General features: G+C 38.6%; 1 protein-coding gene across 2 annotated transcripts in view; it reads right to left on the reverse strand.

The window, feature by feature from the left end:
- Positions 1–17,640, reverse strand: part of LOC131225404 (late embryogenesis abundant protein Lea5-like) — a 49,611-nt gene extending 31,971 nt beyond the window's left edge. Inside the window, exons 1-2 of one of the 2 annotated variants that reach the window (XM_058220932.1) lie at positions 17,483–17,640; positions 16,143–16,580 (exon numbers count right to left, since the gene is read on the reverse strand). In XM_058220932.1, the coding sequence (XP_058076915.1) occupies positions 16,343–16,580; positions 17,483–17,553 (309 nt within the window). In that variant the 5' untranslated portion in view covers positions 17,554–17,640 and the 3' untranslated portion in view covers positions 16,143–16,342. Of the gene's footprint in view, positions 1–16,142; positions 16,581–17,482 lie in introns of those variants that run through there. The other variant, XM_058220933.1, reaches the window with a different exon arrangement.
- Positions 17,641–18,896: the final 1,256 nt, after the last annotated feature.

An 18,896-nucleotide genomic window follows, 5' to 3' on the forward strand; every position in this document is an offset into this window, starting at 1 on the left:
TAACATATTGATTTTAATTATTATTATTATATGTAAATATGTGTGTGTGTGTGTACATCATGTTGTGGGTTAGGTTTAGAGCTGTACATGAGTCGAGTCGAGTGGAGTATCGCCCTACTCGTACTTGGCTCTTAACACCCAAGTGCTGCTTGTACTCGGCTCTACTCGGCCAACGACCATGGACTCCCTGGTCGTACTCTACTCGTCCGAGTACAAGCCGAGTACGAGTAGTAAACGAGTCAAGTCGAGTCCGAGTTTTCGAGGCGAGTTCGAGTATGAGCAGAAATCGAGTTGAGTTGAGTGCGAGTTTTTGAGGCAAGTCTGAGTCTGAATTTGAGCCCAATTCGAGCAGGGTTTTCGAGTAACGAGTTCGAGCTTTGAGCCGAGTTCGAGTTATAAATTATGATTAATTTGAATTTCAATTCCATTGTCAATTGGAATTCAAAGTTAAACGAAACAATAAAATATATAAAATGCACATAATTTATGATTAAAAAATTTGATAATTACATTAACATATTTACATAATTACATTACATTGTTCAAAATGACAATTTATAACTAATAACCTCCATAAGAGGAGTGCCTTCCTGTATTGTCATCTGATCCATCAGAACTGCTATCTATTTTTCATATATAAATTGGTTTACTTCCTCTGAGTCAGAAGGCAAAGAGATATCTCCTTCATGCTCTTTTACACTTTGAACCAGATTTTTTAAACTTGTTTTATATGAAGAATTGTATGTAGTACCCAATGCCTTATAAAATTCACCGAGACGAGTTAGGAATTTGAATTTGTTACTCTTTTTCTTCTTCTTGTTTGTCGTACTCGAGTAACTCGATCCTGCTTCAACATCGTGTTGTCTTTGACTCGAATATCGCTGAAGTCTAGAAACATCTTCCATACTGCATTTTAATGCGAGTTGGAATTGTTCTTCTTCCAAAGCTTTTAATCTGGCTTCCTCCTCTGCATCTTTTATGAATGTCATTCGTGTACTATATCCAGAAGCAGCAGAAGTTTTGGATGGAGTGGAAGGTTTTCTATTCGAATCTAACAGGGCTTGAAAAAGAATTTGGACAGCCTTAAGGGCATTGGGGCATGGTTTTATATCACCACCTCGACATGACAAGTGTAAGCAAAAATGATTAGTCTTGTTCACAAACTTTGTGCCATACAAACCACACTATATCTTTATTTTTCCAGACCTTGGTGGTAATTCAACTAGGGAAGCATAGTCCCAAATATTTATCGATGGGTCCGATGACGACATATCTACACTCAATTTTTAATAAAAAAATCAGAATATTGATAAATAATTTGAACTTGATATAGGAACAAAAGAAAGCAATGTAAATGTATCAAAATTCAAAAATAAAAACAAATGAACAGGCATATGTAAATAAATATCAAAGATTCAAAGTCTTCCAAACCACATTCTAAAAGGACCAACACTTTCATGTTTGCAGTTGCAGTGAAATAATATTACAGATCATTAAACATTCAACCAAAAAGAATAAAAAAATTGAAAATAATTACTGATCTGCAGGTAGAGACTCGTCACGAATCTTAATCTCCTCTTCTTCATCATCATCATTCATATCTCCTCCCATATCGGGCGCAACCAATCTTGCTTACAAATCAACGCTTCAACTGTGTTTGGTGAAAGTGAGCTTCGATACTTGCTCACAACCCTGCTCCCTATGCTGAATGTAGATTCTGATGCCACTGTTGAAATTGGTATTAATAATATGTCCCGTGCCATCACAGATAATATAGGGTATTTTGATTCACTAACCCTCATCTTCCACCATTCCAACACATCAAAATCAGCTCACACTACGATTGGCTCCTTGAGGTACATTTCTAACTCTGATTCCTTAGTATCAACTCTCATTCGTGCTTGTGCCAAGTATGATATGTATTCATTTAGTACATCCGGATTACCAGGTACAGAAATATCCGCATCTCTGCTTTCTTCAACACCCATTATAGGTAAAGTATTAATATACAATTTATACAAATCTTCAAGGGCTTAACGAACCTTAGACATCTCTGCTGCCGCTCTTTCAATAGGATAAAACTTCATGAAAATAAAGCTAATCAATCCCATATTACAACGGGGATCAAGAATAACTGCCAAGGACATCAACAGATGACATTCGTCTTAATATTTATCGAACTTCGTCTTCATTCCAACTGTCATCTGATGTATGAAATCTGGACCCGCACTGACATTTTTCTGTAGAGTATCTTTAATCTTTCAAAGAGACGGAAGAAACAGATTTGCGGTTGGATACTGATTTCTAAAAAAAATCTTCGTACAATCGTAAAAAACTTGGAGAAATGTGTGAACTTATTGTGTTTTGGCCCAATCATCTCTGCTGGGCAACCAAGAATACGTTCTGTCACGTGCCACGTATTCAGAAAATGCAAGCTGTAATTCCATTGCCGCATCTAACATTTCATAGGTCGAGTTTCAACATGCACAAACATCCAACTTCAATATTTTTTAGATGGCACATTCAAGCGTTGGATGATGTCATTCCATACACTCAGTCTCTATGGCGACCCCCTTATATATTTCACACTTTCTTTTATGTTCTCTATAGTGTCGTCGATTGCTTTTAGCCCTTCTTATATAATCAAATTTACAATATGGGCACAACATCTAACTTGAAATATTTTTCCTTCAAAAAATAAATTTCTTGCAGCCCTGAACTGGTTACGTAAGCATGAAATGACACTGTCATTTGCTTAAGCATTGTCTAAAGTTATTGCTGAAATTTTCTTCTCAATACCCCAGCCTTCTAAACAACCGTAGATGCAATCTGAAATAAGTAAACCAGTATGTGGAGGAGGAAGGTTGCAGAAGTTCAAAATTCTCTTGTATAGTTTCCAATCCTTATCGACATAGTGAGCGGTTAATGAAATGTATCATTTTCTTTGATTGGATGTCATCCACAAATCAGAAGTCAAAGCTATTCTCGTCATTGAAGACAAAACTTTTTTTAGTTTCATCTTCTCCTTAGCGTACATCTTCATGCACTCTCTCTACACTGTGACGCGGGAGACATTCTTGGTCCGAGGTTTAAGGAATTGATAGAAAGCCCTAAACCCTTTACTTTCTATCATTCTGAAAGGTTTTTCTTCCAGAATCACTAATCAAGCATACCACTCATTCAGCTTCTCTTTATCAAACTTATGAGTGGACACTACGCCTTGGGAGTCGTCCCCTTTTGACTTCGTAAATAACACCATCTGTTGACTGGGAGGAGGGAGTCTTGCTTTCTTAGGACACGTCTTCAAATGTCTAATTAAATGTGTCGTAGATCCTCTTGGAATCTTGTTGAATAAACCTTTGCAGTGATTACACTTTATCTTCTGTATACTGTTAATTGTCACATTTTCGAAATCATCCAACACTGCTGATTTCTTCTTCTTCCCTTTGCATGCATTTGACGTGTCTGTATGTGTATCTCTCTCTATGGTTAGAGGAGATGTGGCCAATGCACTCATTCTAGGGGTATTTGGGCTTTCGTCTTGACTAGCCATCTATAAAATAAAGTTCTCGATATGTTATACGGCTATACCTAGGGCCCTAGACGGCTAGACCGGTAGATGGGTATAATTACTTAACTATCTAAATCAGTCACTCATTCAAAGTTAGATGGATTGTAATGCTTCATTTTTCAATTTAAATGCTACGCCAAAATTCTGGCAACATCTCCCCTTATCTCTCCAGAATATATTAATCTTGTATTTGATTCTCATGTCAATCATCAACACAAAGTGTGAACATTTGACGACGGAAATAAATACATGAAATATATCTAGAGAGAAAAAGGAGAGATGAAACCAGAACAGGCATATGCATTTAAATTGGAATAAATGAAGACATTACAATCTATCTAACCCTGAACTATCCAAAAAGAGACAATTTGAGAATTTCTATGCATCCAAGAACACACGGAATCTATGTCTGGCAACATAGAAATCCTCAAATGGGCAACTAATTATTCTATACTACAAGTCTACAACTAGAACAATACAAATAATTCATATATATGCAAACAAATGAGCATGTTGAAATTGACATTCATCATCTAGGTAACTAATAACAAAATGTCAAATGAAAAACCAAAGGCATCTTAAAGTGGTAGCATTCAACACTAACAAAGTAACAAGTAAACTGTCATTTATAAAGTAAATTAAGAAACATGAAAAACATAAGTATTAGGGCATGAGACTTGAATAGTAGAGGACAATAATTAACATATTAATAATTTCTATATTAACATATATTAACAATTTTAACATATTAACATATATTAACATATATTAACATATATTAACATATTAACATATGTCCAGGGTCACCAGGCAATCCCTTTCAGGTAAACCACAGTGGATGTTTTCATGGTGGGTCCTTAATTATGCCTGATGAATGATGAATTGGTGATAAACCTATTTTATTTTTCTACTCAAATCTTAACCATCCATTTCCCACGTTGTTTTGTCTATGATTAGATTATTTTTTTCACCATGTCTCATCACCAGTTGTATGAATGAATGAACATCTCATGACAATGATATAACATGCCATGTGTCAGATTAAGGCATTGGGGACATTGCTAACGTCCTCGTGAAGGTGAGGATGTTGACAAAATCATATACATACATACATACATACATATAAATAGAAAATCTGATGGGAAAATCAATGGTTATTATCATACTTCTCATATTGATTTTTGGGCATGCTCCATCAACAATTAGGTGACTCGTTTGAACAGTCTAAATAGAAGTACATATGGGCCATGTGTATAATTGAAGAGTTGTCAGTCGCCACCAATTTAAAAAGGTGATGGGACTATCACTAATGAAATGACAGCATACAATACCTTGCCTTCCCAAACTTGGAAGGAATAGAACTATGCAGTCCCTAGCCCCACCAAATGTAAAAGCTTGCTATTTTATTATTATGACTTAAAGGGAATAGAACTATGCAGTCCCTATACCTGGGATTTGGGATTATTATTATTATTATTATTATTATTATTATTATTATTATTATTATTATGATTTTTTATTTTTATTTTTTTCTGGTTAGCCCATTAGACTAGTATACCGACACCCACCGTCATCTCACACTTCACTGTTAGCCACCCCCTCTAGGGAATCCATAACAAAATGAATATTTAGGGAAAACGCAAATATTAGGTTAATCCCAAAACTATATTAAACAATTTCTATATTAACATATATTAAACAATTTCTAAAAATAAAAAATAAAAAATAAAAAATCAAACCCACACATTACCGGTCGAGCTGGGTAGGAACGACTGGCAGCTGCGTGCAGGGCAGGGTGATGATGGACGAGTGGCAGCCTAGCAGGGACGAACTGCGGCACCGGAGGAGTGGCAGGGACAAGCTCCATCACTGGATAGGGGTACCGAACAGGCCACAGGGATGAGCGGCAGGGTCTAGCACCGCCGGACAAGGGACAGGGGCGAGTGAGAGAGAGAGAGAGAGGGAAGAAGAGGGACGGCTGGAGTCCGGACGGGCGCTGGGAGAGGGTGGGGAGATAGTGAGAGGGGGGGGGGGGGGTTTCAAATGGGCTGGGGGAGGGAAGAAGGGTTTGGGCGCTCGCTGGTTGAAAATGACGGGTGGGTGGGGTAGGATTTTTTTTGAGCGGGCTTATATTTACGGGTACGAGTCGAGTACGAGTTAAGTATCGAGTCGAGCACCGAGTCGAGTACCTCTAGACTCGTACTCTACTCGTAATGTAAACGAGTCGTGGAAACCCGCTCGTACTCGGCTCTAACTCAGACGAGTCGAGTATCGAGTCGAGTCGATCCAGTACCCGAGCTTAGCCTGCTCGTGTAGTTAGGGTCATCCATCTTATGTTTTCATATTATTTGGATATTTATCTAATATTGTTATTATTATCATTATTATTATTATTATTATTATTATTTTCATTATTATTTCCCTCACATATGCGTGCATTTTTAAATCATGTTGTGGGTTCCTACTCCATAGGTTATTAGGACTATTTGTCTCTTTTACATTATTATTATTATATTACCTTTATATGTGCATACATGGATATTGTATTTATTTGTTGTTTATTAATATTATTATTATTATCTTGTGTGACTTACCTCTTAGTAAAGTCGCTAATGGATTTAATCATGTCCTAGTAGGCCATATATCCAATTCTAGACGCAGTCTTACAATCGATCTTTGCAATCCAATGGCCAATTAGGGAATCGGTCGTTAGATTGATCAATGAAACGTTGTGATCGATCTACAGTTTATCTAGGGAGTCTTAATGCAGTTGTATGGTCCGTCTTGAATGACTACTAGATCTTCAACCATCTAAGAGGCTAATATCTTGCAATAAGTTTTGTAATTACGTGATGGCCCATCTAAAGGATCAATCTAATGGAAAGCTCGATTTATAGGTGAATTCCACTCCCAACGGTCAGGTGACCTAATATAGGAATGAAGTTCGTACTAGTCGGTCAGATGAGTAGATTTGTGGGCCACTAGGTGTGATGCATAAGGTGAGTCACGTGTGTCTCCACACATGCGAGCTAACCTAGATCTTTATGGTAACACCCGAGTACCGAAAAGTACGGGGTGTTACAGTCGTTGTGAGACCCATATCCTGATTAACCTTCCGTAAGCTTGACTTTCGGTGTCGGCCTGCGTTTGAATGGACCAGATTGACGAGTTTTGATCGGTTGCCATGTTTTAGTGCTGTAATGACCCAAGATCTTTACCTTAGCAATCACGTGAATGTGGTAATTCCAACACCATGCGACCCGCCCCATTTCAACGGGCAAATCGAAAGATGTGTACCCCATTAGAATCAACGGATGGCACGCATCGTGCATGTGCGAACACGTGATGTGGGGCTGTTGAGACTCAAATATTGCATAATTTTCTCCATTTATATCTTGGTTTTATGAACATAAATCATCTTAATATTCTATTTTACTCATGTATGTGTTGCAAGGTGAATTTAAGAGCTTGGATTGAAAAAGGGTGCTAAAAAGTAAGAATTTGATACTCAAAAATCACTAAGGTAAGGGATGGATCTTAAGAAACCAAGATTGAAAAATTCACATGCCAAAGATCCAAGAAAACCAAGTGAGGAATGAAAAGAATCGAAGATTTGAAGTGAAGAATCCTGAAATCGTCCTAAAAAGTGTATTTTAAAGCTTTGAAGTCTATTTTAGAAAACTACGCAGCAGGAAGTTTGTTTTAAATGAACTATGCAGCGAGAAGTCTATTCTGAAAAAATACGTATATTTGAGGCATTTTCTAGGGTTTTCAATTTTGTACGAAAATTGGAGTTCCCTACTTATAAATAGGGCCTCGTAGGGCATTCTTAAACATCATTAGAAGTATTCAAGAGCAATATTTAGGGTTTTTAAAGAGTTTTTAGTTTTATTAAAGCTTTATAAGTTGTTTTTTTTTTTATTTTAGATCTTTTCTATTTGCATTTTTTTCTTCTTTCTTTCTTGTTGCTTTTTATTTCTGCAATTTAATTATGTTTTTCTAAGTTCCCTTTAGCCCAAGCTAGAAGGGAAGCACATGGGTTTAATATTTCTTTAAGATTATATGATTGATTGTTTTAATGATGAGAAGAATGGTGTATGCATGTTATCTATTATTTAGGTTTTGTTTTTTATCCTCTTGTGAGATCCATATATTTTCATCATATGAGATCCACATTGATGGATAGGCTTACCCTAGATCAATCAGATTTTCTAGATAAGAGATGTTCTCAACCTGTTATATTTCTTTGATATTCATTATCCTATAGATATTGAATACTTAAAATCACTGGCACTTGAGAATATATGTCAATGGTGCAAATCCATTATTTTCTAATCTTTTATATCATTTATTAAAATATTTGAAGTGTTTTATTTTCCGATTAGGCTGACCATAGTATTCAGATCCTAGTTGTGTTATCCACGTCATCATAATTTTGGAACATTAACCTATGTGTGTAACTTTGAAGCTTGGGTGTTATTTTATTCAGTTGAATTACATCCATTCAAAAATCCCAAAATCAAATCATCAGATTAATTTTTATTACTTAGTTTGTTTTGCATTTGATTTTTTTTCTTCTCACAATTCATCTCCCTGTGGGATCAACCCTGTATTCACGGGATACTACTTACGAACCTCTGCACGTGGAGGCAAGCAATCAGGGGCCCACTTAGTATAAAATATATGGAATAGTAAAAAGTGACTTTGAAATATAAATATATATATATATAACGCATTTACGCCTCACCCTTACCGCGCCATGCCTATCCCACATTTCATCGCCTTTATATTCAACGATGACTATGCCGTCCTCGTGTATAAAATCATCTCCCGTCCATCTCAACGATTGTGTGAAAGAAATCGGAAGGAAAAGAAAATGATATAGAGAAAGAAAATATATGTTAAATGAGAGATTAGAGGATATTGGGAAGAAGAAAAGGTGATCACAATTGTTCATATACATCCGGTGTCCAAATCAACCATTGAGGCGAGTGCATAGGTCGTTTACCTATTGTCTTGATGTCGGACCCATCAAATGGACTCCATCTTGACATATCTATTGATATTCATGTCATTTTTCCATTTTGCCAGAAGGAGGGAACCACCTGTCCATGCTACCTAGCGTGGCCAACGTATGGTCCACCTAGATATGCATATTATTCGTATATATGGGTTCCATAGTGGTGAAAGTTCATTCAATGATTGGAATTCCAACAGAACTTGGCGTAAGCTAGGAATCGAAATTGGGGTGTCACGGAGGCTGTTAGTACCGGATTCAGTTTATGGCGAATGAGCGCCGAAAATCGGATTTAGGGCGTGACAAAAGTTGGTATCAGAGCATAACCTATGAATACCGATTAATGACATCACATATCTATTATGACCTTCGATTTTCTACCTTTCACAATGTGATTATTGTGAACTTAAAATTATTAGGATCCTTGGTTTTAAACAACTTCATGAATTACTGTTAGATATCCCGGTTTGCGAACTTAGTCTAAATCAACATTCTCATATGAGAATGCAGAAACTTCTGAACATATCTCCCTAACGAGCTGGTTTGGGTTGTGGAGAAATTTCGAGGATGAAATTTTGTTAGGGGTGTAGAGTTGTGAGACCCGTATCCTGATTAACCTTCCGTAAGCTTGACTTTCGGTACTGGCCTGCATTTGAATGGACCAGATTGACAAGTTTCGATCATTGCTATGTTTTAGTGCCGTATTGACCCGAGATCTATAGCTTAGCGATCACGTGAACGTGGTAATTCCAACGCCATGCGGCACGTCTCATTTTGACGGCTAGATCGAAAGATGTGTGCCCCATTAGAATCAATGGATGACGCGCATCGTGATGTGCGAACACGTGATGTGGGGCCCACTTAGTATAAAATATATGGAATAGTAAAAAGTCACTTTCAAATATAAAAAAATATCTAACGTATTTACGCCTCACCCTTACTGTGCCATGCCTATCCCACGTTTCATCGTCTCTATATTCAACGATGATCATGCCGTCCTCGTGTATAAAATCATCTCCCGTCTATCTCAAAGACTACGTGAAAGAAATCGAAAGGAAAAGGAAATGATACAGGAAAGAAAATATATAGTTAAACGAGAGATTAAAGGAAATTAGGAAGAAGGAATGGCGATCTCAATTGTTCATATACATCCAGTGTCCAAATCAACCGTTGAAGTGAGTGCAAGGGTCGTTTGCCCATTGTCTTGATATTAGGCCCATCAAATGGACTCCATCTTGACATATCTATTGATATTCATGTCATTTTTCCGTTTTGCCAGAAGGTGGGACCCACCTGTCCATGCTACCCAGTGTGGCCAACATGTGGTCCACCTAGATGTGTCATATTATTCATATATATGGATTCCATAGTGGTGGAAGTTCATTCGATGGTTGGAATTCGAACAGAACTTGGCGTAAGCTAGGAATCGAAATTGGGGTGCCATGGAGGCTGTTAGTATTGGATTCGGTTTACGGCGAATGAGCGTCGAAAATCAGATTTAGGGTGTGACAGAAGTTGGTTTCAGAGCATAACCTAAGAATACTTGTTAATGATATCACATATCTATTATGACCTTCGATTTGCTGCCTTCCACAACGTGATTATTGTGAACTTAGAATCATTATGATCCTTGGTTTTAAACGACTTCACGAATTACTTTTAGACATCCCGGTTTGCGAACTTAGTCTAAATCAACATTCCCATTCAAGAATGTAGAAACTTCTGAACATATCTCCCTGACGAGTTGGTTTGGGTTGTGGAGAAATTTCGAGGACAAAACTTTTTGTTAGGGAGATAGAGTTGTGAGACCCGTCTCCTGATTAACCTTTCGTAAGCTTGACTTTCAGTGTCGGCCTACGTTTGAATGGACCAAATTGACGAGTTTCGATCAATTGTCATGTTTTAGTGCCGTAATGACTTGAGATGTATACCTTAGCGATCACACGAACGTGATAATTCTAATGCCATGCGGCACGACCCATTTCGACGACCAGATCGAAAAAATGTGTGTCCCATTAGAATCAACAGATGACACGCATCGTGCATGTGCGAACACGTGATGTGGGGCCCACTTAGTATAAAATATATGGAACAGTAAAAAGTTATTTAAAAAAATAGCTAACGCATTTACGCCTCACCCTTCCCACGCCATGCCTATCCCACGTCTCATCGCCTCTATATTCAATGATGACTATGCCGTCCTTGTGTATAAAATCATCTCCCTTCCATCTCAACGACTGCATGAAAGAAATCGAAAGTAAAAGGAAATGATACAGAGAAAGAAAATATATAGCTAAACAAGAAATTAGAGGATATTAGGAAGAAGGAAAGACGATCTCAACCATCCATATACATCCGGTGTCCAAATCAACCATTGAGGTGAGTACATGGGTCGTTTACCCATTGTCTTGATGTCGGGCCCATCAAATAGACTCCATCTTGACGTATATATTGATATTCATGTTATTTTTTCATTTTGCCAGAAGGTGAGACCCACCTGTCCATGCTACCCAGTGTAGCCAATATATGGTCCACCTAAATGTGCATATTATTCGTATATATGGGTTCCATAGTGGTGGAAGTTCATTCGATGGCTGCAATTCTAACGGAACTTGGCGTAAGTTAGGAATCGAAATTGGGGTGCCACGGAGGTTGTTGGCACCGGATTCGGTTTACAACGAATGAACGCCGAAAATTGGATTTGGGGCGTGACATAAGTTGGTATCAGAGCATAACCTGGGAATACCTGTTAATGACATCACATATTTATTATGACCTTTGATTTGCTACCTTTCACAACATGATTATTGTGAACTTAGAATCATTAGGATCTTTAGTTTTAAACGGCTTCACGAATTACTTTTAGAGATTCTGGTTTGCAAACTTAGTCTAAATCAGCATTCTCATTTGAGAATGTAGAAATTTCTGAACATATCTCCTTGACGAGCTAGTTTAGGTTATGGAGAAATTTCAAGGATGAAATTTTTTGTTAGGGGGGTAGAGTTGTGAGACCTGTATGAAGATTAACCTTCCTTAAGCTTGACTTTCGATGTCGGCCTACATTTGAATGGACCAAATTATGTTATAGTATCGTAATGACCCGAAATCTATACCTTAGCGATCACACGAACATGGTAATTCCAACGCCATGCGGAACACCCCATTTTGACGGCCAGATCGAAAGATGTGTGCCCCATTAGAATCAACGGATGACACGCATCGTGCATGTGCGAACATGCGATGTGGGGCCCACTTAATATAAAATATATAGAATAGTAAAAAGTCACTTTTAAATATAATATATATATATATATATATATATATATATATATATATATATATATATATATCTAACGCATTTACGCCTCACCATTACCGCGTCATGCCTATCCCACGTCTCGGCTCTACCACTAGCTGACCTCAGCTCGAACTCGGCTCAGCTCGGTCCTTGAGCCTGACTGGCCAACTTGGCTCGGTTCAGTCAGCATCTCGGGCTAATTTGAGTTGAGTTTGAGCCAAGATCGAGCCAAGTTCACCATTGCAGCATTTTCACAAACACCTGGACTACACCTTTAAAATCTCATTATATTTGAGGCCACGGCAATAGTTTTATAGGTATTTTATCAAACACCTTCTAAGCAACATAAAAATCAAGAAAAAAAGGGTGTTGGTTTCATATACAAACCTACCTTGCCACCGGCCACACTTCTTTGAGTCATTTAATCAAACACTTGGTGAGCAACATCAATATCAAAGTAACCGAGTCACCGAACTCATTCGATTCGAGCTGGGTTCGATCCTAATCAAGTTGAGCTGGGGCCAGCTCGAACTCGGATCGAACTCATTTTCGAGCTCAAAAAATCAACTCGACTCGGCTCGAACTCAACTTCGAACCGAGTCAAATCGAGCTTTTTCAAGTCGAGTCGAGCGAGCTAACCGAGCTAGCTCGATTCATGTACACCTCTACTCATCGCCTCTATATTCAACGATGTCCATGTCGTCCTCATGTATAAAATCATTTCTCGTCCATCTCAACGACTTCGTGAAAGAAATCGAAAAGAAAAAAGAACGATACAGAGAAAGAAAATATACTGTAAAACGAGAGATTAGAGAAGATTAAGAAGAAGGAAAGGGGATCTCAACCGTTCATATACATCTGGTGTCCAAATCAACCATTGAGGTGAGTGCAAGGGTTGTTTACCCATTGCCTTGATGTCGGGCCCATCAAATGGACTCCATCTTGACGTATCTATTGATATTCATGTCATTTTTCTGTTTTGCCAGAAGGTAGGACCCACTTGTCCATGCTACCTAGAGTGGCCAATGTATGGTCCACCTAGATATGCATATTATTCATATATATGGGTTCTATAGTAGTGGAAATTCATTTGATGGCTGAAATTTTAACGGAACTTGGCGTAAGCTAGGAATCGAAATTGGGGTGCCATGAAGGCTGTTAGCATGAAATTCAGTTTACAGTGAATGAGCACCGGAAATCGGATTAAAGGCGTGACCGTCGTTGCATACATTGATTGTGGCACTTGTATCGTACCACCAACCGATGACTTTCTCTTGAACTATGTTCACTTCCATGACCATTGCTACGATATCATCATCTACTGCATTAGCATCTTTCTTAGAATTTTTTCGGTCCATACAGACTTGAGCAAAATGTTTGGTCTTGCCACAAACATAGCAAGGACCCTTATATTTACCGTTTTTTTTTTCTTTTGGGTTTTCTTGAATTTCCCCTAATCTTTGTTGGGTTTTAAGGAATCAGTCTTCTCAGAGTTATTATTCCAGGATGGTTGTTATACTGCATTCACATTGGATGAGGATGCACCATTAATGTCATCCCTTTTATCATGGTTACGAGATTCTTCCTCAATATGAAGATATTTTTGGATTTGTTCCAAGGTGAACTCTTCTAATTTATGCAATGGTTTCTTCCTGTAGTCTTTCTAGCTCGGAGATAGTTTAGCTATAATAACTCTGACTTGAAAAGATTCAAATAAGTTAATTTTTAGTGCATTTATTTTATTTACATTTAACTGTAATTCATGAATTAGGGCTAGTAGAGGATTATTATCTACCATTGTGAAATTGAAGTACCTAGCAAATAGAAATTTATGTGTTCCTTCTTTTTCGACCTTGTACTTGTATTCTAGTGCATTCCAAATTTCTTTGGTTTAAGTTGTTCCTATGTACAGATCATACAGCCAATTAGAAAGAGCATTGAGAATATGATTGCGACACAACAGTTCCTCTTATTGTCATTTAATTCTGGCAGCGATCTGTTTTGGAGTGTCGTGGTCGGTTGCTTCTGGTAAAGGCTGAAAATTGGGGCCCAAAATGTACAATATCTTCAAGGAAGTGAGAAAAAACTTGAACTTATCTTACCACCTAGTGAAGTTTATATCATCGAATCAATCTAGTCTGATCAGATACTTATACTGATGCAATACTTTCGGTATCCATAATCAAACTTTAAAAGTATTGAAAAATTTATATTCAAAAACTGAAAATAAAAAATATTAAAATTAACACCAGGCTAAATCATATATGAATATGCTGTCTTTAAAGCTTGATATGCCCACTTTGTTGATGGGTTAAGGATAATTGCTTCTAAGATAAGGCTAGCATTCTCGTTGAGATCTTACATGCAACATTACATGCAACAATCATGAAAGAGTCTACAAAGGAACTCAGTTAATGGGTTTATTTTTTTTTTGGGTTAGCTTGTTAGTATACACCCATGTCAGTACACGCACTCCATGTTAGCCTCCCCCGCGGTTAATGGTGCTGATCTTTTGGCAAATTTGTTGAATGGTCTAACTGACTCAAACAATGTTGGTTTTTATCAATTTTTAAAATATGGTCTAAATGCATATTGGTTCATCGCCATCCCTAACCATTCATATAAAGGACCCTACGTTTATGGTACCCTAATCCAATCCCTGGTGATGCCCACTTGCTAAACGGATGGCCTCGATTGCTGCCCACGTGTGGTAAGAAAGATAATAAGCCGCTTACGAAAATGCAGGCTATGTAAGTGAAGCCATCTACCAGGAGAGATATTCGCCAGCTGATCCTAACCATCCAATTCATGGCCACCAAATGGAAGGTAAAAAGTAACGAGCAATGGTCCACATTCAACACGTAAAAATCCGAATTCACGGTCAAGTCAAGATGTAATGATGCTTTCTTAAGTTGTGGTTGATACAGAACCGCTGGCCCACAAATGGAACCATATGGCAGATGTACTGTAAGTTGTTAGGACATTTTATACAGTGGGCCACCTTTCCCGCGGTCCACTTTCTGATAATCATAATCATACGTGATTTTTGAGATAAGGCCCATCCACGAGGTGCCCCACCAGATCAACCGTTTTGATCAACATGCGCTACACCATGGCCCTTGCCTTTTCACATGATCAAGCAATGGCATCCAGTCATTAGGATGGACTTTTGCATGGTTATCATTGCTGGGAACAGAATAAATGGCTGCTATCATGGTTTTAAGACTCGGTTACTTAGACCGTGACTCGTTCTTTTCTAAGTCGAGTTGTACTCGACTGAGTCGGGGTGAATCGGTTGTGCAGGGTCGAGTTAATGCCTATTTTCAGTCCTCAGTCGATAGGGTTCATGATTCAGTGATCCAAACCGTTGAATGTGCATTGTCGTTATGATGTAGAGTGGGTCGCGTAGAATTTTATGGCCAAGATGAACCAGAAAAGGCTCGATCAGAGACTGAAGTGATCCAGACCGCCGGAACCTTAAAATGGCATGTCTCGTAAACATATATGATTCGCGAGATTCCATCAGATGGACCGTCGAAATTCCAACTATTCATCCGTTGGGCTTTAAGAGTGGTTGAGCCATGTAGAAATCATGACCGTATGAGAGTTTTAGTTGTAGTTTGATTTTGAAACTTCTCCCACTCAGACCTCATCACGTCCTTCACTGGGTTACAATTATTTTCGCTTTTCATGGCCGTTTATCCGAAGGCCAGAAATCAAAAGGTTAATTTGTCTAATTGAGGAAGAAGATCCAAAGCTTATCCACGTCAAAGCACATCATATCAACGGTATGGATTGCCGGAACCGTGGTCCCCACTAGTCAGAATTCAGAGGCACTGAGTAACTCGGTATTCTAAACTCCAGGGGGGCCGTGATGTATGTCTTATCCTCGCCGTCCATCCGTTGCATGGACTCATTTTAGGGCATGATCCTAGAATTCAGAGTTCACTTCCCACTGTTTCATGTTCTGTGGTCTACTTGATCTTTGGATATGCTTCGATTTTGGGCTCATGCCTTAAAATGATCTCAAAAAATGGATGGACAGCATGGATATTAATACACATACATCACAGTGGGCCCCACATCCTTTACTCAGATACGCAATCGGCCCTCGAATTCAAAACACGAGTGGTACGAATTCTCGGCCAGATTACTCAATTGAGTTCACTCAGACAAGTCCGGCCGAGCCCTCCCTGGAATATGCGAATCGCAGTGTCAGAACCAAATCTGAGTTGACTCGGACGAGTCTTAAAACCAGTGCAAGCAGTGGAACGTTTCTGGAGAAAAGATGGAAACTGAAAAGGGCAGAAGAGGGAGAATAAATACTCAAACATTTCTATTTCATAAAAAAAATCGCACGATCAAAATTTCATGGAAGACATCGTACGTGTACATGAAGAATCCTAGTGCGTAAAAACAACTAAAATGACAAAAATATCCTCGTCAGGTACATAAATTACTGTTGGTGAGATTTGAATTTCTGGTTCAAGAGCAACTCTCGCAGATCGGCCGCGTCGACTTCTACAATTCGGTTGCCGGGTCTGTAGTAACCCGTTACCGGGTCGGGCACCCAAGAAGAAGAAGTGTCGGGTCCTCCGTCTTTGATCAAGCTCATCGCCACCTTCTTCTTCGTATCTTCTACTTGCTTTGAAATCCCTCTCCCCACACTCCATGTTCCCGTCGAATATCCACGTCTGTATTTCAAAATTAAAAAATAAAATTGAGAAATTGATATTTACACCCACCGTTTTTAACAACTACAACCTTCATATCTCCTTTTGGTAATAAAATAGTGCTAGTTTGTGTGCTACGGAATTCCGGAAAGTCGAGGACAAAAAACAGAAAATCCTCAGTGGTGGGTGGAGATTGTTAGATGGGTCATGGCTAAAATGCGCCGGTCGCAGCTTCTAGAATACACGAGATGATTGAGGGCAATCTGAAGAAAAGAAGCGTGCCCAAAATGAAGCCGGATCACGTGCCAGCGTAGGACACGTGCGAAAGGACCATACCAATCAATCCGGTCCAATCATCACATGGCACACATTTTTGCTTTATGGAACGTGGACCAGATCCGACGGTTGATTTTCCTCGGGTGTGTGGCCAAGCTGATGAGTGGGCCAGATAGAATGTAGTGGTGATTCGCGCGAGTATAAATTGTGAGGTGAATCGCCAGGTAGTGGCCATTCATTAGGTGGGGCCCACATGAAATATTGGTCAATCCACCAATCAGGCCGTTCATTCCTGTACGAGAATAATAGACGGTTTAGAAAGGAAACCATTGACGGCCTATATTCAACACCCAAGTATGCCCCACGTGGGAGGAATCTAGAAATAGTCCCATCTGCCACATGGCTCGAACTCTCACACGTGTGCACGAGTGGAACGATTCATCTCTTCAATCTCTCGGCCGAGATCATCCTCTCGTGTGTGTGGGAAATCTCTCCCCTGGCACGAACCACCACCGCTTTCCAGTTCCACCCCCCGCCGGCGCATCATAGAATTGTCAGGTATGTACCATCTAGAATGCGCTGAAACGGATATTCGGGCCCAAACAAAGTATTTCAAATTTCGAATCATCACATCATACGATTCTTACCTCGTGAGAGCGAGAGTGACGCCATCGGCAATAGCAGTGAGAAGATTAGCATTCGAGAAAGAGCGAGCCATTTCAACGGCTGAGATTGTAGAAAGACAAAGAAGCTATTTCTCTCTCTCTCTCTTAGAAAAACGGAAGATGATTGTAGAGAAAAGAGAACGGACGCTGCGTTTATATAGCGAGAGAAAGGGAAAGAGAGAGGGAAAACGTCCAAATAGCCGTCTTTGCTGGAACCGTCTTCCGACTTACGCGACGTTCAACCGCGTTCGCCCTTTTCGTAGAAACCACGCTGCGAGTTCACCACAGCTTTTACGGAGGCCAAATTTGGTTACGTGGCACCCTGATGGCCGTTCAGAAATTGTACCAAGTGTTGTACCGTAATTATAACCGTTTATGGGAAATCTAATCGAAGAGGATGCTTGCTATGACAAGGAAAAGATATCGTGGGATAAATATCTCCAAAGATGTTAGAAAAAGGATAAGATGACGAGGCTTGGTGACGGTAGAGAGCTGAGAGGAATTCAAATGTAGACTGAACAACATATAGTCATGCATGATGTCAACTTAAGTGACTGCATGAAAGGCATTATGGACGTCAATTAAGTAGTAGAGTGTCATTTAAGAGGTTGATTAAGCAGTTGATAGTCACCTAAGAGATCATTTAAGCAGTTGATAATCATGCAGAAAGTTAATTAAGCAGCCAAAAGTCATATCGGAGGTCGACTAAACAATTGAGTAAAATGTATTTGAATTAATAAAGAAGTCTAAACTGATTATTAAGATAAGTGACAAGTTTTAAAAGAAGTTTTCAGAAAGCCATGTGCTGCTGAAACAGTTACAACAACTATTAAATCATGAGAAGCATTCGAAGTTATGTATTGCTGAAACAATTATAGCTAACAACTGTCAAAATATGCAAAGCATTCAAATGAATTTGATTTCAACGAAATAGAGAGTTTCATACCAATTCAATCAAACTTAATATATCTTTTAATTACTCGTCATTTACATTTATTTCTCTTAGTTAATTATATATTTTTAGTGTAGCCATTTTTTTTTTCCTACTATTTATATTTCTTAGTATAATATGTAGCATTAATCAAGTCGTTAATAATTTTAATTGTAATTTAGATCTATGATTATTCATTGAATTCAGTTCTCCATCTAAAAATGCGTTTTGTAGGTGCTCTTAGTAATTGGCTATAAGGTTTTTTCTTCTATCTATATTGAAAATTCATTTCGTACGGGAGTCAAATGTGTAACTTATTATCAGCAGACAAACCCTAACCTCATAAATTTACTTGATTTTTTATGTTTTTTTATATATTGTGCAAATAGTTGAATAGGTGACTAATATCATTCAATTCCTGTCATATACTATGTATTTTGATTATCTCAATTCTTAGGGCCGTTC

Source organism: Magnolia sinica, chromosome 14 (genome assembly GCF_029962835.1).
Source record: "Magnolia sinica isolate HGM2019 chromosome 14, MsV1, whole genome shotgun sequence".
NCBI lineage: Eukaryota > Viridiplantae > Streptophyta > Magnoliopsida > Magnoliales > Magnoliaceae > Magnolia > Magnolia sinica.